The sequence below is a fragment of the Lepisosteus platostomus genome, chromosome 11 (genome assembly GCF_059453375.1).
Source record: "Lepisosteus platostomus isolate fLepPlt1 chromosome 11, fLepPlt1.hap1, whole genome shotgun sequence".
Taxonomy (NCBI): domain Eukaryota; kingdom Metazoa; phylum Chordata; class Actinopteri; order Semionotiformes; family Lepisosteidae; genus Lepisosteus; species Lepisosteus platostomus.
The window spans coordinates 561,011-582,732 of record NC_142621.1 but is presented as its reverse complement, the minus strand read 5'-3'; the positions used below and the strand labels follow the sequence as shown (position 1 = coordinate 582,732).

General features: G+C 42.1%; 1 protein-coding gene across 1 annotated transcript in view; it reads left to right on the top strand.

Annotated features, from left to right (window-relative positions):
- The window catches only part of col24a1 (collagen type XXIV alpha 1), a 105,218-nt gene that overhangs the window by 17,335 nt on the left and 66,161 nt on the right, over positions 1–21,722 (top strand). Inside the window, exons 3-10 of the mRNA XM_088597661.1 lie at positions 2,073–3,397; positions 8,275–8,328; positions 10,799–10,852; positions 14,299–14,352; positions 14,980–15,033; positions 18,158–18,202; positions 18,741–18,794; positions 19,446–19,490. Of these exons, the coding sequence (XP_088453787.1) occupies positions 2,073–3,397; positions 8,275–8,328; positions 10,799–10,852; positions 14,299–14,352; positions 14,980–15,033; positions 18,158–18,202; positions 18,741–18,794; positions 19,446–19,490 (1,685 nt within the window). The remainder of the gene's footprint in view (positions 1–2,072; positions 3,398–8,274; positions 8,329–10,798; positions 10,853–14,298; positions 14,353–14,979; positions 15,034–18,157; positions 18,203–18,740; positions 18,795–19,445; positions 19,491–21,722) is intronic.

Genomic DNA, 21,722 nt, shown 5'->3' with positions numbered 1-21,722 from the left:
AAACTATATGTTTTCTGGCAAGCTTTCCAGGAATTAAGACAGCTTCTGCAGCTGTTTTCTGACAAGAGCAGAGTAGCTTAGCTTTTTGTTGCTGCTTTGATGATGCGTTGAGTTTTCCAGTATGTGGCTAAGCCTCAAATCCTGATGGGGTTAATGTTCTGGGAACACTATTGTGGGTCCTCTTGGCAAGCAGTCAGTTTTAATGCTAAGGCTTCAGTGCCTCAATAATACAGTACATTCTCACTCAAGTCCTTACAGGCGTCTCTGAGCCTCTGATGGAGCATACAATTAAAATGCTGTTTCAGAAAGATAGGAACTAGGATTAATACTTTTTAATGTCTTGCTTTTCCACTAACTGACTGATGTTCAGACTCTGTAACAATACAGATTTCTGGAAAAAAAATCTGATTTTTATGGAGACCTACAGTACCTTGCTTCGTTTTGAATGTTTGAAATGTGTTGCGGAGATGTTGCTTTTTTCAGTTTAGTTCAGTTTATTTGTCATATGGACAAGTGCAATGAAATACCTATTTGCATGTGTGCTCTGATACAAAGACATTTGGAAACACCAAAACAAACACAGAACCGCAGCAGCAACAACAGTTTAAATAACAGACAACTTAAAAAAGGAGTTTTGGGGCTTTTAAGATGCTCAGTGCTTATAATCTGAAGCTACCCAATATTCAAATGTAGTAGAACTAATTAAACTAGATCAGCAGAGTTTAGATATCATGGATAAGACCTTTCAACTTATAATTATGTAGGTCAAGTGTATTTACTATATTTATGAATTTGAGAAATTTACCTGCAGTAGTACAAATGCATCCTTCTTCTCTTCAAAAGAAACCATATTGAATGTCCATAAATCATGGGGGATTCCTGTCACCAATTTGGTTGCCTTTCCTTTAGTTTTAAATTATGTTCCATGTGATTCTCTGTGACCTTTGAGCTTACAGTATGTTTTTATTACTCCCACTAATTATTTTTCCTGCAAACAGCTTTAGAGGCATAAGCTGACATACCCAGACTACTGTATTTTAAGCAGTTTGCTGCCTCCTGCTGTATTAACTGGGTCCCCTGGAATGGCTATTCCTGAGTATTGATCTGTAGTATGATCTACAGAAAAGCACATTCTTCTTCTTTGATTAAAATTAAACATGCAATGGCTCAGCTACAGCATCTTCTTGATTCCAACGTTTAATCCATCCGTTTTCTAACCACTTTATCCAATGCAGGCTCATGGGGGAGCCAGAGCCTGTCCTGGCAAGCAACAGGAGGGATGCCAGTCCATTGCTGGGCACACACAGACACAGACTCACACCAGGGCCCATTTTTTCCAGAACCCAATTAACCTACCAGTGTATCTTTAGACTGTGGGAGGAAACTGGAGCACCCGGATGAGTGAACATGCAAAAACTCATGTCATAATATGGCAGCTACTGTATGTCGTGATTTTCAGACATGTTCATTACTAGATAGCAAGACCTTTCATGTACCCGGTGTTTGCAGAAATTTTAGGATTTTGTTGTGTGTGATCTGAGCTGGCCTTGAAGAGCAACGTCGCCGTATCCCGGCAGGAACAGAAACACAGCTGCTCAGCCACCCTGAGAGGTTCTCATTGGTTTTTAATGTCCGTCACAGTGAATCCGAGCCACACACCATTCCCTCATGATCGGTCTCGGAGCACGACCTCCATTTCGTGCATGTTCACCCCAAATGTGCAACACGACACTCCAGTTACTCCACAAAAATAACCACGAGTCCAAGGAGGTATCTTGGAAAAATTAGGGCCCCAGCAGTGGGGTGATGATGGATTGTGCTTGATGCCATTAAAACCTTCAATGGTTCTCAATGTTATCAAGCTGTATTCTTTTTTTATTTTGTTTGTTATGCAATTTATTTAATTGTTAATGTAATCTTTGCTAAATATATTCAGTAATTTCAGTACTTCTGGACACCTCGAAAAAGCCATTTATTTGCACTTCCTATCTTGAAAGAACTCATCCTGTAATGCCTGTTGGATGCAGTCAGGATGACGGGAGCTGATGATTTTCCTTCTTCTCCTCCCGCAGGTGTAGATATTCTTCGTCAGCTTGGCCTTACAGGCAGCAGAGAGAGACACTCCTCAGGGACAACTGCTCTCCCGTCATCCTCTCCTCCACCTTTTCCTCAGGGCATCCTTCTATCAGAAGCAGGAGTTACTCTAACAAGAGGTGCTCGCATTGAGGCTCCAACAGCGAGGCTGTTCTCCACTGAGTTCGGGAGCGAATTCACGATCATTGTGAGCCTGCGCTCAGAGAGAGTGAACAATGCTTTCCTTTTCAGTGTCAGGAACAAGAAAAACAGATTACAGTTTGGCATTCAGCTTTTGCCGAAGAAGGTCGTCATTTACATTGCAGAGAAGACGTCAGTCTTTTTTAATTACAATGTGCACAACGGGCAGTGGCACTCCTTTGCCATCGGTGTCCGTGAGCAGTCGGTGTCCTTGCATGCGCAATGTGGAGGCCAGTATTTCAACAAGGAGACAGATGCCAGGCCTCAGCAGCTGAGCTCTGAAGGCTTCCTCACCTTAGGAAGGATGAACATTAAAGCTGTTCAATTTGAAGGTGTAATATGTCAGTTGGACATTTATCCCTCTGCACAGGCCTCTACAAATTATTGCAACTATGTGAAAAAACAGTGTCGCCTTGCAGACACATACCGATCACCAACCCCTGACATAGGTACAGAATCTAATGGTCATATGACTTCAAACCCGCATGTGGTGGAATCCCAGGTAAACCCTACATTATCCGAGGATTCTAGAATGGAGAGAAAACCTGGAAGTGCCTCTGCTGTTTCAGGCAGTAGTGTTGTGTGGCACCAGGATTTACATCCCAGGTCTTCCGAAATCCCAAATCCAAGAGCTCTGCCTGAGGAATCCTTGCAGCTCCATCGTCGAAACACTTTTGAAAGTGGTTTGGCCACGTTTGGTGTGGGGCAGAGGAAAGGAACATCTTCGGGTAGGTCTGGATCCATGGGGAGTTCATCGGAGAATGCCACTGAGAACGACAGCCGAAATAAAGGGCACACTGCTGCCAGTGACGCCCCTCCAGCGCTCCCGCCAGCCAGGCAGGGTAAGATCAAAGAGATCCTGAGCGGCAGCAGCAGATCCAGGCAGTCGACAGATGAATTACTGGGAGGTCAGCTCAGAATTAACACCACTTTGTACAGGGCACCCCAGGAAACTGAAAATCTGGTGGACATGTGGGAGGAACCTGCCTACACAGAGACAAACTACAACACCGACAAGGTCTATGACCTGGACATGGGAGATTATGACTACAGCTATGGAGAAATGGACTACTCTGTTGATTATGATGGGCTACAGGGACCGAAAGGAGAGCCTGGTCCCCCGGTGAGTCTTTATCACTGTTTTGGTTAACGGCAGATACAGTAGAAATGTGATTTTAGAGGTGCGTTACCTCAACATGTGAAAGATTATTTGAAAATGGTCTTCAAAAATATATTTGAGCTATCAGAGCTGATTTATACTGTAAGTGCCTGAAGACAAAGTTGTGAAAAGCTAAGTCACAAAACATCATTTTGGCCACACAGTGTATATTTACATTTCAGCGTAGCAATGAGCTGGTAGCTCTTCCAGATGTTTTTATTTTTTTTATGTGTGCCAACAGATGGTTAAATTTCATAAGAGATGACAGAGATTTCTAAATTAAACCATTCCATCTTTTTTCACATGAACAGACTTTCATATATTTTATGAACATATGTATGGAAAATAATCTGTGTTATTCTGTGCTGTGAACCTTTACTCTGAAGTATTTACATGATGCCTCTCAGACATACAGACCAAATCTGAATTTGATGTGGCACTGTCTGTGATTCCCAGGCGTCTGTCCGAGTTTAAGATACATAGTAGATGGAACAAATCTTGAGCTAAAATGTGGCAAGTGAGTTATGCTCCCCGGCTCCTAGCATTAATTTAGCTGAAAGCTGTTTTTTTGTGCTGTTGTTGATGGTGATGAAAATCATCCTGTGATGGAAATTAGAAATCATTTTATTTTTTATTTTTCCCTGTGTTGCCATTTGTCTCTCAAATGAGGAATGTCTCAAGGAGCTCTCTCTTCCACCTGGGTTACACTTTTCAGTTAAAGCCTTTTCTCTGCCTGATGCTAAAATATTAATTCCTCCTTTGTTTCTGTAAGACTTGACTGCTGTATTGCCTTTCTTACTGGGGCAGCTACAGTGTACATCTACATCCTAAACGTGTATAAAACCTGTGGTGGAGAAGATTTCTTTGAATGGAGATCTTGTGAGTCCCAGTACCAGGCTGTCTGTCGGTAGCATTTGTTTCCTGAATATTTTTAATATTTAAAGTGGTGTTTGACAGTGAACCATGTGTTTTAGTTTCCGAGACATTGCCACATGGGTCAGAGAAAACTCCTGTCCTAAATCACAGATACCCACAACACAGCCACTCTTCCATGCCTGTTACATATACTGGGAGATCGTCCCACAGCTTTCTCCCTGTTTTCTAAAAGACATTGTCAACCCAGGTGAGGTGGCATATTATTTATGACATGATATACTGTACTAGACTGAGCTACACCAGAGTGTTTTGAGCCAGAGTGATTTGTATCAGATGCAGATGAAACAGCTGGATAAGACCTGCGAATCGATTAGCTTCTAAGTGGCTGAATGGGCTGCTGTTGTTTGCATACTTGCTGGTGCTCTTATAGACACAGTGGGTTTTACCACAGCAGTTAACTTGTACAGCGTGTGCATCTCTGGAGTCCTGACGTTTGCCCTGATTCCGTGGTGCTCTGGGGTGCTGCACCCCTGCCCAAGTCGAACATCCACAGTGCTTGGATCCTAGTCTCTGGATAGACGAACATCTTAAACTTTTTTTCTTCACTGTAATGGAATAGTTACAAAACCTTTGTGTACACTTAATAAAAAAGAGTCAAGCTCTACAGGTCTCTCTGAAAACTTTTATTTAAAGTTTTTATGAGAATCTTATCTAAGTTTGGTGATTTGCATGTTCAATGTTGACACCTTTATGCAACACTGTATTCATTGCACATGGAATCACCCAGCAAGTTATTGGGTCCCTGTTCTTAAATGAGAATTACTGTTAATTACTGCCGAGGAGCAGACTCCACACAATAAGCTGTCTGGAGCACCAAAATCGTCCATCCAGACTCTCCCACTTTCCGTCTTTAAGACTCTCAAAGTCCTGTCTTTTTATGGTAGTGAAACAAAAATTGTTTTAACCTCTAATTTAGTTAAACTTTTTATGGGGGGATTATTACTTCTCTTATGCACTCTATACTGTGTGTGTGGTATTGTACAGGGTTCTGAGTTTTTTAAAAGCGTTTATAAATAATGTGGTATTATTATCAAAGCACAGCTTTGTGTTGAAGGACACCAGTGCAGTACGGGTTGCACACTGCAGTACGATCAGCGTGTGATTAAATCTGTTCAGCACAAGGTGCTGCAGCTCAAGGCGAGTGGCTGAGCGGGTGAACAGTTCATGGGGCAGCAGAGGCACCAGAGAGCTTGTCTCTTCAAAGGGACACACTTTTTAATGCATTTCCAAACCACCACTGTGGTTTTATCCCATCACTATCGTTTTATTTTTATTGTAAAATTCTCAGCCTTTTCTTATTTTCATAAGGACAATTTTCATAAAGTCATGATTTAAAAACGTTATTGATTGAAAAAAAAGCATGCAAGCAGATAAGGTATAAGACACTGTCTAGTATTCTCATCCAACTTTAATCAGAGTTTAGGAGCGCACTGTGCTGTCTTCTCTAATGGTTTCCTGCTTCTTTATGAGGAAGTGTGGTGTTGAATGTTTGAATGCAAAATCCTGTTCTGGCTTCAAAGTTTTCACACACACAGAGCGAATAAGGCCACTTGACTGGGAGATTTTTTGTGGAGGGAATTTACAAGATGTGATCTCCAAACCCAAAACCTTATTTAAGAGAGTCAAAACACCCCATGATTTTAACAATAATTTCAGCTGTGATATACGGGCTTGTTCTCTAGCCTTTACTTTCTGTTGTGACATTCCAAGGTTGTTTGGACATTGCAAAGCAAACACAGTGATGCTGCTTCCTCCTGAAAGAAAGTAATTTTTTTGTATCTGCTACTCTGTTCACTTCTTAAGTGATACAACAAATCTCTTCCCCAAAAGGTTTGAAAAACCTGTGATTTTATGTTGATCTGTTCTGGAATATTTTAAATAAACTTCCATGTAAGTGGCAAAATATTCTTAGGAAATGCATAGACAGTTATAAACCTTAATGGTATTCTTAACGAAATTCCCTGAAAATAAATATTAAAATTGACTTTTTCGTCATATCTTTTTCACAATGCTTAATCTGCATCACTAAGATATTTTCTAAAAACAGTAATGTGTAAATTTGACGTAATCAGAGTTCAGCAAAAGACCTCTGAACTGTTTTCTTTCATATTAAGCAGATGAACGATGGCTGTCTATCATCTTTTGTATTGGCAACACTCAGGTCTTCTCATGCTGCCTTGGCTTCAATTCGACTTTAATCTCTGGCAATTATTCAGTTTTCAAATCATTCTTGTGCTTAACTGCCTGCATTACCATTCAGTACAATATCAAACGATTACACCAGTGGTTGTGTTTGGGTTTGTTATTTATACCAGGAGTCGTCACATAGCCCCGTACCTGCAGGGCTTTGCAGTGCAGATAGTAGAGAGAGGAACACAAGGATTTACATAGTCATAAAATAGGGGAACAAATTAATAAAGATAATTAGGTAAACCAGCACATGAAAGCTTATATTTGACCCATTTGGCTTATTAATGCAATCTTTAAACTTTTAGTCAACTCTCGAGGTCATGTAACTCTTGATGTCTTTTCTTACTGAGACAGGGGGCTCATGAGGAGGATCTGCCCTCTCTGCTGTAACGTGCTCTACTGGTGTACCCTCAGCCCGAGGGACTGCTCTTCACTTTATTCTGGCATTTTAAGCAGAAAGTTTTATCAGTCTCAGTTTCAGGAGAAATCGGAGGGCGTACTGGCGGTCACTTTTAGTTTTTTGTGATCTGTGATATTTGCTGTTATTGTACCAACGACAGGAAAAACTGGACACATTCTGGATATACTGTACTATGCAGACAAACTTTGAATGGTACACACAAGTACCAAGTGTCACTGCCCGCGATGGGCTCTGAGGAGCTTTTACAAATCTGGGCAGGCAGCGACAGGCAGGCAGCATGGAATGCCTTATCAAAATAACTGGAAATTATAGGTGATATGAAACATAGCTATTGAAAAGGAAGTATGTTTAACAAAGTAAGACTAATCCATGTTTGTACAGAGCTTAGATTTTAAATCCAGGGCTCTTCAGATCTGTGTACCATCATGGTATTCATTCTCCTTGGTAAACACTACTCAGTGTGACATGATTAGCTAGTCTTTGCTTTTAATATATACATAATATCTGTTGCCAGCTGTACTTGCTCTCCTCTTAATCGATGTCACCCATTTGCCTCATGTGGATGGTGTATTATATGCCAGAAGCATCTGTTCAGAGGAATAATTGCAAGGTTAAAGAAGGCTTTCTTTTTTAATCTGCACTTACACAGTAATGGCAACTAAGCACACACACTCCTCTTCCACCTTTGTTATGAGGTTCCTGTACAGTCTTTAGTTCCCCATAATTAACAGCTAAGAACTGTGAAAAATGAAATGCAGATGGCTGTAGCGGAACCATATGCGATATGATTGTATCTGTGAGATCATGGTTGTGACGAGGAGGCGATGATGAACTACCTTGGTTCCAAACTTACACAGTTTAATGTTTCACATTTATGTCTCATCTCTTTTAGCATCAGTATCAGCTGTAGTGCAATTTCTCCCTTTCCTGTGTAGATTTTCATTCGTTGGGGAAAAACAATTCAATTAATTTAGCGTGTTTCAGGGATTAGACAAAGACACTTTTCCAGAGCAAAGATGATTAGGCAGTTGGAAATGTCAAACGTCTCTGTGGAGAACGTTGGGTTGGCCAAGGTTCTTTGGGGATTTGAGAGAAGACACATGTTGCTCCTGAAGTTGTAAAGGAAGGAAATGTAAGGGGGCTGTATGTGAGCAGCTTTTTGTTATTGTTCAGCCAGTTTTCCATTGCCACCACCTTGCTGAAGAGTGGTTTTGTAGTCTGCAAGTTTCTAGATTGAAGCGTCTCACAGCAGCTTGCCTCCCAGCTGAAACCCTGCTCTTCTCTCGTGCTCCAGGGTCCCCCCGGTCCCCCTGGTTTGCTTGGCCCTCCTGGAAGAAGAGGCCCTCGGGTAAGTAGAGGTTTGGAGTCTCTCTGTGTGCTGTTGCTCTTTGTTGTGCAGCAAAGCCCCACACTCCTGCTTTCCCTTCGTTAGGGCTGCCCAGGGGCACTTTCTGTGCTATTAATCCTGTACGTTACAGAATGGGCAGACGTTCTGTAGTTTTTTATAGGTTTAGATTTAGATGCACTTGGATACACCAGTTGTGTGTTTCTCACGTCCCGCCTCATCGCCGCAAGCCCTGCGGCCAGACGTGGGCGAGAAGGAGGAAGAGCGCGTAGACTTCCCTGGTGGCACTGGATGGTATTCTAGCTAATGCAAACGTTTGCAAAATGAGAAGGGCTAGAATGGCCTCACTCTCTGTGGCCGAATCCTGTCTCCTACAATGTGAGTCCTCCCCCAGAAGGCTAAAAGAACCTCGTCTCTTTAGACTAAGAGAATATGAGGACCTGATAGTATTCAAAATCCTAACAGAGATTCACAAAGCCAGCCTCATGGATTTGTTGAGAATCAGTAGTGAATTAGAAACCAGAGACCACAGATGGAAACTGAGAAGGAAATGCATTTGAAACTGGGAGCAAGTGGAATTTTCTTGCAGAGAGGGCTGTGCCAGTATGGAATCTGCCCCACTCATGGTGCTGAAGCCGACGCTCGGCTTTCCTTCCAAAATGAGAGGATGACAACCTGGGATAAACTATCTACTAGCAAATAAACACGCTTCTGTAAATAAGCCTGTTCATAGGTTTTTCTCCTTGATAGCCTTTGCTTAGTTAAAAAATATATTGTATCTTGGAGATAAACTATTGAAAAAGTTTTCAGCCCTTTAAGGTGCAGGTATGTCACTGTGGGTGCCTAGAAAAGCTACTCAACAGATTTTGTGGTATAATTCAAGAAGCCTGGATGAGATCTTTGGGTGAGAAGATGAGCACAATGACCTCTTCTTGCCTGTAACCTTTACTGTTTTCTTCCAAGTGAGTTTAAGCAACCGACACTATAATCCTCCCTTAAGAGCTAACAGATAGGGTCTGCTACATAGATGCCATATCAGCAAATCATACACTGCCATCAAAATCCCATTCATATGTGCAGTTGTAGCAAGTGGATCGCTGCAATCAGGTAAAGGTAAAGAAATTGTTTCCAATTAAAACTGATGCCCTTCACCATTGCTCAGCATATCACACAGCACAATCTGCACTGTGTAAAATCTTGTTCTCGCCTCTGCTGATCTTTTAAATGGGAGGACATAGCTGAGCACTCCAACATAATTCTTTCTCTGCAGACAGTATACGGTATAAAAAGGTATCAATATGCATTAGGTTCATTCTGTTTGCACCTCAAATTTTGTAGTTCTCCCATACTGTAGTAAAACAGATACTGTTGAAGTGTTGTCACAGTAAAACACAGGGCTCTTAACAATAAAATAACTTGAGCAGAAGGTAGACAACTTAACTGTGTCTTGAAGAATGCCAATAATTCCAGCAGTGCACATCATATTGGGAAGAGGGGTCAGAGAGCGCCAACGTTCAAACTAAAAACTATTTTTCCATCATCTTGGTACTAAGAGTCAGACAGGGACCCTCAAGCAAGTAGTCTGTATTGCTGGTTACTGCTCAGGACGTGCGTGTACAGTACAAGATACTTGCATGTTTGGGAAGGTGAAGCACTTTATCCAGTGCTTTGGGACAGCACTGCAATCAAAGAGCTGGCTGCAACAGCGGCTTTGTTTCCTCCTGCAACATCAAAGTTAGTAGCTTTCTGCAGATGGTAGCATTTTTTGGTAGAATTGTTAAACAGCTGTATTGAAACATCCGCTCATAAAAATGGGAAAAAAACAGGTCTGTGAGAGCCTCTCATGAAAATGAGAGGTAGACTAAGGACAGGTTCTTCATTCCTGTAACACATACAGGAGATCCCAGGTGACCTTCTGAAAAAAAAAACCCACAAAGATTCCAAAGAAACCTAATTGCACTTTGTTCACAAGAGAGAGGAGTGCTCAATCTCTGAGCAGTTTTCATTCAGAAAAACAGATGAGACAATTCCTAAATTGTATCCTAAATACATCCTGTTTTTATGCTTTAAAAAGCGGAATTTAAAATTTCTCTCTCAATTTTGAGATCTCTTCAGAGTTAACTCTTTATATTGAGAGCGTAATAAAGTTAATAATGTGGGCTGAGGCGTTGAAGTGGTCTTTTAGAGGCGCACTGTAAAATCTCAAGTATCCCGGTGTCGGGGGAAGACGCCACCCCTGTTCTCCAGCACACGGGATTCCCGCAGCGTGACGTGTGCAGCATGGCTAAATAAAACTAACAACACAGTGACATGGCTGTGAACCTGACACACCAGGATGGAAACCCAAGTTTCCTGTTAGTTAGTATTGATTTAATTAAAAGGTGTGGTTTAAAGTGATTTTGTTTTTGGCGTGTGTGGGAAAGTGTGGTTCAACAATGTGCTCATTGATGCCTCCCTTCTCTGTGGTTCCCAGGGACTGCCAGGACCACATGGAAACCCTGGATTGCCTGGCCTGCCTGGTCCGAAGGTGAGCCGTTTGTACTGACATTTCAAGGACGGTGTTGAAATATTTCTCTAGTTTATTATCTGGTCCTTATGGAAGCTCAGAAGAGTGCCCCAGGCTCAATCCACAGTCAGGACAGAGTTCCTGTATTTTTCATTGTCATGAGTTTCATTCCCCAGATTCCAGCTCAGGATCTGCGATGCTTAATCCTAAATGGCTCATATTTTCCACAGAACAACGTGTTCGTGCAGTACAGATCCTGATCCTGAGCTAATAAAATCTGTTGACGTATCAATGCATTCTGCCAGACACTTTTCTTAATAATAGAGTTAAGCTTCAAAGGTCTTACTTTACCTTTCAACATGAAAATAAATATTGTGATTTGAGATAGTTATTAAGTTATAAAAGACCAAATACTTCCCTTTCTTCCAGTTTCTCCATGCTGTTTGGTTTGATGGAAATGTCAATAAGCTGTAAGGTGCTGTTAGATAACAACAAAAGACCTCTTTTTACCATTTGAAATGTATCAGTGGAGAGCAGATGCATGAAGAAAAAATGCAGGTATGGTATCAGACTGTATCCATGCTAGTATCTCCAAAGTGCAGAGTATAAATTTATCAAAAATTGAAAAAAGAAGAAATTGCAGTGTCATTAGGAAACTTCTGAATCCAATAAACCTCTTAACTTTCACTGCTTTGGTAGACAGTTTGTAGTCGTATTGTAAAAATATCACAAACTGCAGCTCAAGAACTGTTTTTGGAAGAATTCCCTTTTCATTTTTTCTTGTTTTAAGCAATAACAAATTAGCCACCTGCACAAGCACATTTAGATTTCTGTCCTTCTCTCCCCTCACAAATGTACAGCAGAATTGTAGCCCAGGGCATTTTCTCCCAGACTACCACCTACTTCCAGTAACTGCTCAGTCCAGTAGAGGGTGGCGGTGAGCTGCAGTCTAACCCAGCTGACAGTGGGCTCAGGGCTAGATACACCCTGGAGCGGATGTCGGTCTGTTGTATAGCACTCACATTCCCTCACGCTGCGTTTGCACTGTGGGGAAGCTGGAGCACCCAGAGAAGGCCGACGTTATTATGGGGTGAGCCTGCATGCTCCCCACATTGGGACCCCAGGCTGGAGTTGAACCCAGGATCCAAGAGCTGTGAGGCAGCATTGCCCTGTATCACCACCAAGACTACCACCATCTCAAAAACAGTCAAAAATCCCCTTTGCTTGAAGGCATTTTCCATGTTTTAAAATTCCTGTTTCCCAGTCATACTTTCGGAAACAATGAGCTCGTGTAGTGTTTTGGTAGTGGGACATGCAGATGCGTCTCTGCCGGCTACAGAAACATGGGTTGTTGTGGAAATGGAACTTGCTAAGGAAATGTTCAAAGCACATAGACAATAAGAACATTGATCCCACTACCTCAAAGGTGGGAGCTCTCCGAAAAGCCCGAGGAGGTTGACATTCCGATGTCTTGCAGTCCCGAAAAGTCTTGCAGTCTGGTGCAGTTGGGCAGAACACAGTCCTGCAGCCAGCTCACTGAGTCCTTGCTGCAGCAGCCTTGCTCACCTCCCAGTTGCTTCCTGGGATGTGGAAAAGCTTCCTTCATGAATGGAACCCAGCAGAATTCCCTCTCGCCTCTCAGCCCTGCGTCACATCTGGGATCTCCTGTCTGGTGTTCCCTGGGATTGTGCCTGCTTTGTACGCTGAGTGCCGAGGACCATGTGCAGATCCACATATTCTGGTCCCTTGCCAAACGCCATTGCAAGCGAATTCTCAGTTTCTGCATTCAGGACAGGGTGTGAGGGTACACAGAGGCAAAGCCTTTAAATTCTGTCTATTATATTCACTGGAGGGAAGAGAAATTTATTTCTAAGGTCATTAAGCTGCAGATACAGTACATATGACTTGAAAAGAGAAAGAAAATTGAAAATGAAATGCAACACGTAGATCACAAAGGTTTCTGTAAAAAATCTTGATATCTTTACATGTAATAGGTCTTCCAAGTGGCCTGACTCTTGTGTGGCATGGTTGCATTCAGTTAAATTCTACTTTTGCATTTCACATGATTAACTAAACCTTAACGGAATTGAATGGCGGTACTGAATTTTGCTGGGCGGTTCTTCATAGCACAGACCAGTGATAGAAACACCCAGCACTCCCCCTGCACAGTTGTGAGGAGAGGTGATCTGGGGGTTTTACCATGAGGTGCTTGGAATTCTCTGCATGTGAGGTCACAGGAAACAGCAGTGTGATGACCTGTCAGATGAGTCAGACACCAGACTGAGACACTGCTGCAAAACACATTGTGAAGAAAGACAAAGCCTGGCTCGAGCATTTCTCTTTATTTTTAGGTTCTGTGCAAATCTGTCATTGGTTAGAACAGAGATAGGAGCCTTTTATCATTTCTGAAACATACTGGGCTGTATAAAAAGCACAAGAATTCACTATGACAAAATGAGCATGAAATGAAAGGACAAGAAATACACACAGAAATGTACCAGATGGCAGATGTATATAGTTTTGAATGAAACATTTTTATTTTCTTTGTAAAACTCCACCAGTCAATTGGCAGGGGCTATAGCCCATCAGTGAGAGTTGTGCTGATTTCCATCCATGTGGTGACTGGGATCTTTTTTGTGTCTTCTTTTCATATAACCAAATGTCTCCTGTTGAGAGCAGTAGTGCAGAATGACATGTTTGCATGGTTATTCTGAGGGATCATGGTTTTTTGATCTGGAGAGGTGACAACCTGTCCATGTGGACAAGGTCCCCAAAGCCTGAAACATGGAGCCGGGGGGCAGCGGGTAGGGTGGGGATGAGTGTGGACTGGGAGGGGTAATGACCCCTGTTTGTGCAGCAAGGTACTGTGCAGCAGTGGTGTGAGGTAGGGGCTGTCTTCTCTGAGGCACTTCAGCTTCTAATGTCATTGAAGGAAGTGTTATTGACATCAAGTCTGGCTTTCATCCATTAAAACAGACAAATTAAATTCACCAAGAGATACATTTCTGTTTATATCAACCTGATATCACAAATAAATGGATCCAAGACGTGGGTTTACATGTCTTATTACTACTGTACTTTGAAACATGATCTCTGTAGATCTTTCCTGGCATTAGTTTTCTCTTGGAAACTGAAACTTTTCCTTAATTCATTAAAAGCAGAGTTTAGCTCTCAAAAGAATTCCAGTCTAATTCATTTCAGTGATTCATCCTTGACATGTTCTGAAAACTGAGAAGCGCTAAGATCACTGCTCCCAGATGTGCACAGTACCGTACTCTATAACTCTGTTACTTCATTTAAATTCAGCCCGTGAATTCACAAAAGTGAAAAGAACATGGTTATAAAGTGATATGTACTTGGGCAAAACTCAGGCCACATAGCCATTATTAACAGGCTGGAAATACTCTGAATTTGAAATCTGCTGTATTTGTATTTGAACCATGATGCAGTGAATTCTTGTGCAACAGGGTGCCAAAGGAGATCCGGGACTGTCCCCAGGCCAGGCTCCACCTGGAGAGAAGGTAGGGTGTCCATCTCGGGAGCCTTTTGCTGCTCACCTGTAAACTGTGTCTATTTTTCTCCCTGTGCTTTTCATCTTGGGATATTATTTCATGACTGTTCTTTTTCTAATTTCTTTAATACATCTTTTTGACATGGATTTTTCTCCTCGCTGTTGTAATTTCTTGTGCTTCTGTGACCTCTGCTCCCTGATTTATAGCTGGCTGTACCCCTGTGTTATTGTTAGCATGCAGTGCAGGGTTGAGACACACCAGTGTCGATGAACTCTGGGCTTGCTCTGTACATGGAGAGGGTTTGGAATGCAACAGGGCTGCAGCAGGCTGTTTACAGGCGTGCCAATCTCAGTAGTTCCCCTGTAACATTTTTAAATAAAGTTGGATTTTCAGCTCTGCCCCTAGCCAATGTTTTAAGACAAAGTTTCGACATAAAATAATGACATACTGTAAGTCACAACTAGGCACTTGAAAGGTCAATTAAATATGAAGGACCCATAAGACACGCACACTGATTGAAAAGTTAGCAAGCATTCATTCTCCGCTTCAGTTGGTGAATCCTTTAATCACCTGAGCTACTGGATCTTTCCGAACTAGAGGGGATCATGAAGCTGAAGATCCATGTTTTCCTTCCAGGGTGACCCAGGGTTTCCAGGGCCGCTGGGACAGCCAGGTGTTCCAGGTGTCGAGGTGAGACTGTGATCAAGAAACTGGGCAAATGCAATGTGGTATTTTTACACTGATAAACCTGTCGGACAGTGTCTTTTTCGGCTTATATACTTTAGCTCTGTTTGTTGTTTTCAGTATTAATAAATTAGTAAGTATTCAGTATTAGTAAATTCAGTAAGATTTTGTTTTGCTTTGAAATGTAAACTCGCACGAAATGGGGCGCTGTGTGGAAAGCAATGTCAGCAGCCCCATGGGTTAATGTAGGACTTGTTCTCACCAGCCACGGTGCTGGAATCTGTCTCGTACCCCTGCAGCTGAGCACATGTTGCCAACCGCCATCCTTAACTGGGGCTTCCTAACAGTGTGGGCAGTCAGAGTAAAAACAAGCACAGGGAAGTGAGTAACATCAGCTGATACAAGGGCCGCTTGACATGAGCATTCATTCAGTGTTACTATGACATGGGTTATAAAGCTTCAAAAAGAGGAATAGTGAGTAAATCTATTTATTTACTCTGAAGACAGATGCACTGAAGAGATGCTAGGTTCATGATTAATTTTATGATATGGTTTTGGTATTTTGTCTAAGTATTTATAATTGTATTTTTATCCAAGGTGATTCACGTGAACTCATTCCTCAAGTCCCTTAAAGTTTATGGAAGGTCTTAATCCTTACTTTAATACTTAAATTCAGTTTCATAGCTTTATTCTGTTTTCATACCTGATTAGTTTGGAAAGTGGGCAGCTTCCTTCAGAAAAACAATATTGCAGCCATTTTTTCAAGAATGCACGAGATCCTGGAATCAATAAACTACTAACTGCCAAGTGGGGTAGATAGGCTACATGGCCTCCTCTCGTTTATACAGTACACCTTGTTTTAGTGGCTTTATCTCAGTCTTTTAATAAAGTACAGTAATTCACTTAAATGTGGAAATTGTTTCATGTTGGACATGCTGGAGCCTTCTGTTAAGAAAATATCGTGCTTCCAGATTTTTATGATATCCCTGCAACTTCTCATGACCTCTTGTTAATACCTTGTACTGGATTTGCTCTGCTTGGGTGGTTTCAGTTGAAATTAGTTGCTCCAATCTGAGGAAAGAATTCAGTCATAAATGTCCACCCATTATATTTCAGACTACACAGAGGGATATACTGTATGTAAGACAATATCCTTGGGCAGAAGTTAACATTTTTACAAATCTTGTTTTTTCAAACAGGCAGAAAGAACAATGACTTTATCCATGCTCTCTGAATTATGATTATGATAGACCCTTCTTTTCCTTTTTAAAGTCTGAACTAGTATTATGAGTCCAAGGTGAATTCTTTAGATTTCCATTTATTGAACACTTATTACACAGATTAGACATCAACCAATGTGATAGATTTGTCTTGTGGCACTCAGTGTATTTGTTAAAAAGAATATTTACTTTAATAACTCTTTGTATTGTAGTGCAATATGATTTTATGATTCAAGTGAGAATGCCCAGGGCAACAGAACCCCCAACAATGTATTATTCACTGTATTATGGTTTGTTCTAACTTTAGTGCAGGTCAGGAAATGGTATTCACTTGGGAACAGCAGAAGTTCAGGACAACAGACCACATTCTAGGTCAGCAACACCAAGCAGATGGGCTGTGACCGGAGCCCTGAGTTATCCTACACATGTGAGCTATGGTGCACATGCTTAAGGGCCCTTTCCGAGTGCTGTTTCCTAAAGATGCACTAGACCCGTGAGTGATGAGGAGGGCTTGGGTCATTTCAGAAATACCCATTGTCCAAGAGTCAGGATTCAGATTGTGTGCAGGCATTTGATATGAGCTATTGCAGCACATGTGTTGGTGTGTCATTTCTGACACATCTGCAGTTCCCTCTCCTGGCTGACATTAGTACCACCCTGAAACCTGCTGGGATTGTTGGTTTCTTTGCAAATTATTGTATGTTTCATGGATCCTTTCTAGATAATTGCTGGAATATGGTTAAAAATGTTTTCCTACTGAATGATCACAAACTACCCTCCTTGGTCACTGGATTATTGTTAGAAAATGTTAATAGCTTTTTCTTGAAAGGTGAAAGCTGAAAAGGTGCCAAACATGACATACAGTACAGTCCTTCTGGTTGCAAATTATTCAGATATTAATGTCTTGTTCAGTTTATTGCAGCTCTCTGCTGTCCTACAATAAAATATGTAGTTCTTTTAGTGCAGATATAGTACAGATTCAAGGAAATAGTTATAGAAGTATAACATTTCAAGTGCAACTGTCACCACTTGGCACAAATAATTTAAATTAGCTGTGGCCCGTGACAGGGATGATTTGCAGAGGTGATATTATCCTCTTAATTTTTTAGTTTTTTTAGTTGTGTAATTAAATCTTTTCTGCCTGATACTTAACGTTTGTTAACACAACCCTGCCCTGTTCTGTTGTTATTTATTAAACTATTCTTTCCTTCATTGCTTTGGAGAACTGGAGTGGTCTCTTGACCAGGTCCTCATTATAAATAAGAATTGGCTTTCAACTGACTTACCTGGTTAAATAAAGAATTAAAAAATACAATGTCATAGTGCAGTTGGTGTTATTGATATTTGTCCTTTGTAATGTACCACAAACGTAAGGACGTAGGAATAAATCTGAGATGTATGGAAAGCTCCCATTGTTTTCTGCTATTCTAAATTGAAAAAACCTGCTCTGGTGTCATAAACGTGTCAGTTCTTTTTTTGACAACGTCTTTTGTTTCCTCCTCACTCGCTGTCTTGAGTTCTGTACAGTATTATTAACTCTAACTGGGGGAGTGTTGTGACAGCGACTGGAAATGGGTTAGATGTTTTGGCCAGTTTCCAGCACTCGAAAGGAAAAATTGCTCATTGATGAAGGCAGGCAGCCTGTGTTTTATATAAACCTGGGTACATTCAGCGGAGAGGATTAATTCAACATAGCTCATCCACAAGTGAGCGAACGGCCGACTGGTGAGCAGAATTTTAAGAGTACTGGCTTAGATTTTCATCCAAAAAAGCTGAAAGCCTTTGATGCATCTTCTTCCCCTCTGTGGCAATGTGAACTGATAGCTTTTTGATCCACTTAAAGGGATAATGAAAAGCAGATAAGCCTTCATGCTGGCTGAAAGATTCTTTTCAATGGTTGTTACCCGCAGGGTCCCAAGGGGTACACAGGGCCACCAGGGCTGCCGGGGGAACAGGTGAGTCACCCCTCTGCTTCCACAGACAAGCGTGACCAGTCAGGAGCTAACTGCAGGTCAGCAAAGACTCTCACAGGCTCAAGCTGAGCCTAGACATCCACAACTCATATTGATGACTGTCAGACAGTGGCCCAAGTTAAATCAGAGCTTCCAGCCACCCTTCATGAATTACAAACCAAGTACTGATCTGGACAGGTCGTTTGATTTGGTGGCAACATTACACTTAAACGGTGCAGCTCAATTTGCAGGGGAAAAAGAAGAGAAAAGGCACACTGAGCAGAGACGACAGTTTCTTGTTCATTAAGAGAAAAGGTACAGTGTGGAAAGTCTCTTTAGTAAGAGTGCAGGAGGAGTTCAGGATTCTTGTGAGCCTCAAGACCGCGGGACGAAGCTTGTCTCCTGGTGATGAGACGCACAGGCTGACAGGAAGAGGGAGGAAGAAGGGCTGCCGTTAGTGTCTGTCTTGTTCCCCGGCCGGCCGTGTCGGGGAATGTGCTGATTTCTCCTCTCTTATCCCACGCTTCCTGTTCTTCCACAGGGAATCCCAGGACCACCAGGAACGGCTGGGGCAGCAGGTTACCCTGGCAGGCAGGTGCAGTAACTATGCTACACATTCCTTTTCCAGGGTCTCCTTCCTTCACCCCAGTGTCAGCTATATTTAGCGCAGTGTATGTAAGAGTCAACACTGCCGCTGTCGGTAAAAGAGACATAGTCCCAGTGTCGTGAATATACTGTAAATGCTTGGCAGCACGTGCACAAGAATGCCGTTGTTGAAAGTTATACCTCTTTGCCATCAGACCAGTAATCCTTTAGACAAGCAGAACTGAACAAGCCGTGACTTGAAATACAGTCTCTGATATGTCAGCTGGGAGAACAAAAGTTTGCATAAACAAAAAGAAAGGGTCTGTCATTGTACTGCACAGTATCCTGAATGATTTGCTGTTAAATTACTGAAAGAGTTGTGCAACCTTAAGAACCAAGTGTAAGGTTTTCCTAACATCTCAATAGCAGTGAAAATTTATTTCACACTAATAAAGATTTACATTGTGAAAACAGACTTTAATCACACCAATCTGGTATGTGTGACTGTTTAATTTTAAACATATATATACAAAGCTCCTTAATGTCTAACTTATATTTATGTAGTTTAATTCCCTTACTTTTTCTATTATGAACTTGTTGGTGTTGCATGGTCTTTAGCAACATCTCCTTCTGATAAATGCTTTGTGTCTACTTGTTCCAGGGCTTGGCTGGGCCAGAAGGTAACCCAGGTCCTAAAGGTGTCCGTGTAAGTAAAGAGTCTGCACAATGAAGAGCACTTGCAGGCCTTTCCTGTCTTCAGTGCCTTGTAGAGCTGTTTGATTAGAGGATGACAAGTTGATCCCAGAGTTGTGAGAGAGAGTGTTGTGCTGTGAACCCGTGATTTTAGCGTAGTGCATCACATTGGAGTATGTTGTCTGTTCCCATTTTGGTTAAAGGCAGCATAATTCAGACTCACCCCAGGCTGAGGGTAGAGCAGAGGGTATTTCCTGCTCAGAGCAGAGCTTGATTCTTTCTCTAATGCAGCCTAATGAAGAGGAAGACCCAGGTGATTTGAAGGAAGGTGTAGCTAAAACGGCCAAGATCCCACAGACTGTATGTACTGCAGGCTCAGTCAACGGCCTTACTTTGCAGACAGGTAGCAGATTGTAACCTTGAGTAGCCACTGAGCAGCCATGATCACAGTCAACAAAAACACAAAACACTGCCGACACCTACAGGCTATAGACCTTTGTACCCACTAATTGACTGAATACAGTTGCTGGGGGAAAAAAAAACATAACGATTGTGCTCATGCTCTCGAGTGGAACTGGCATCTTTAAAGCAGCGTCAGTGTTCAATTAAAATAGAAACAGCAAAAGAAAATACAGTATAATAAAGTGAAACCGATGTTCTTCTTCAGAGTTTTCTTATTGCTGTATATTATGGGTTAAGGCTGATGGTTTCCTTGTTTCACTGCCCACGTAATTATAGGCTAAAGGGCAAGAACATCTGGAGCTCTACAGAACTTTTCCTTTGGGGAGGTGGTAGTAAACATCTGTGGTTTTGTTGAAGGTTGCTGTACAGTACTTATGAATAAAAGTAGCAGACTGTACAGTAAGTGATACAGTACATTATGTACTGTGTGCTACTGAGCTGAACTGGAAGGAGAGGGTGGAAGGGTTGTGAGTGAGAGTTACTGATAGTCACCCTCCTTGGTGACGTCCAAACAAGACATGAGCAACGTGGAGCACAATTCATTGCTCCGGGGTGAAGGAGACCCAGATCACATATTTATTTTTTCTAACCTGATTGCGAACGGGATGAATTGGTACTTGTCCACAAGTTCGTTGTCCTTACCGACTTAGAGGTGGGGTTAAGAGATGAGGTTTGTGCCCCAAATGAGCCATTTCAGAGAGTTTACATATTACGCCAAGTTTGGCTTTGCGTTTTACGTTGCTTGATTTGATTTAGTTGACTTGTTGGAGGATGAAAACAAAAAAAACAAACAGAAAACAGACACATCGGTTCTCAAAGGCCCCCCTGTGTTTCCTCAGCTATTACAGTCAGGAAATGAAGTTTTAAAAACTCCAAGTTACCAAGTCTGTTAAGATTGCTATTTGCAAAGCCTCTTGTCCAGCACATAAACCCCAGGAAGGCTCAGTGCTTTCTAAACATCTCCCTGGCTGGGTGAAGGACTTTATTTATTGGAACAATATTGTGTCGGCCTTTGGGCCTAAGTGGGAGACGGAGCCGATGGAAAGCAGCTGCTCAGACAAGCGAACAGTGGCTTCAGGGTACTCCTCACTCGGCCTTATGGGCAGCCTCTGCCACAGACGCTCTCCGGGAACGGTGCGCCGAGTTGGGGGGGGGGCCGCCAGATTCTCAGGGAGGGGCTCTCTCTCAGTGTCTTAATTCACTTTGGCCATCAGACATGTTGGACCAATCTGAATGTGATCTCTACCTCTAGGCTGTGGGCTGAGAATGGGAGCATGTTTGTATATCTCTGCAAGGGTCGGGGTTGGGAGATCAGATTCTGGTTCGTGTAAGTAAGTGATTAATGAACAGCGTGCCATCTGACCGGCACATCACAGACGCACACAGTGTGTGTTTCATTAGCGGATTATGTTTTCAGAGAGCTCCACATCCCGGGCTGGGGTTGTGCTATAGGGTTGCAACCACTGGATGAACCTGGAACCTTATTTATCACAGGTACTGGATTGCGATTTGAAACGTGAAAGCCTTGAACAAATAAGGACAAATACATTTCCAAAACAGAAATAACTAAGGCTGACACATAATAATTCAAGAGTACTGCAACCAGCATTAAGTATTTCCCCTCCTTCAGTCCAGACATAACGTTGATGCCCTCTGAGTGAAGCCTGTTCATGTTGCTGTGTGCAGGGCAGCTGAGCTCTGCTTGGATTGACAGGGGCTGTAGGCCCCCAGGCTGACAGACACACAGATGCAAGAAAAAAAGCCTATGACATAATAAAATGGC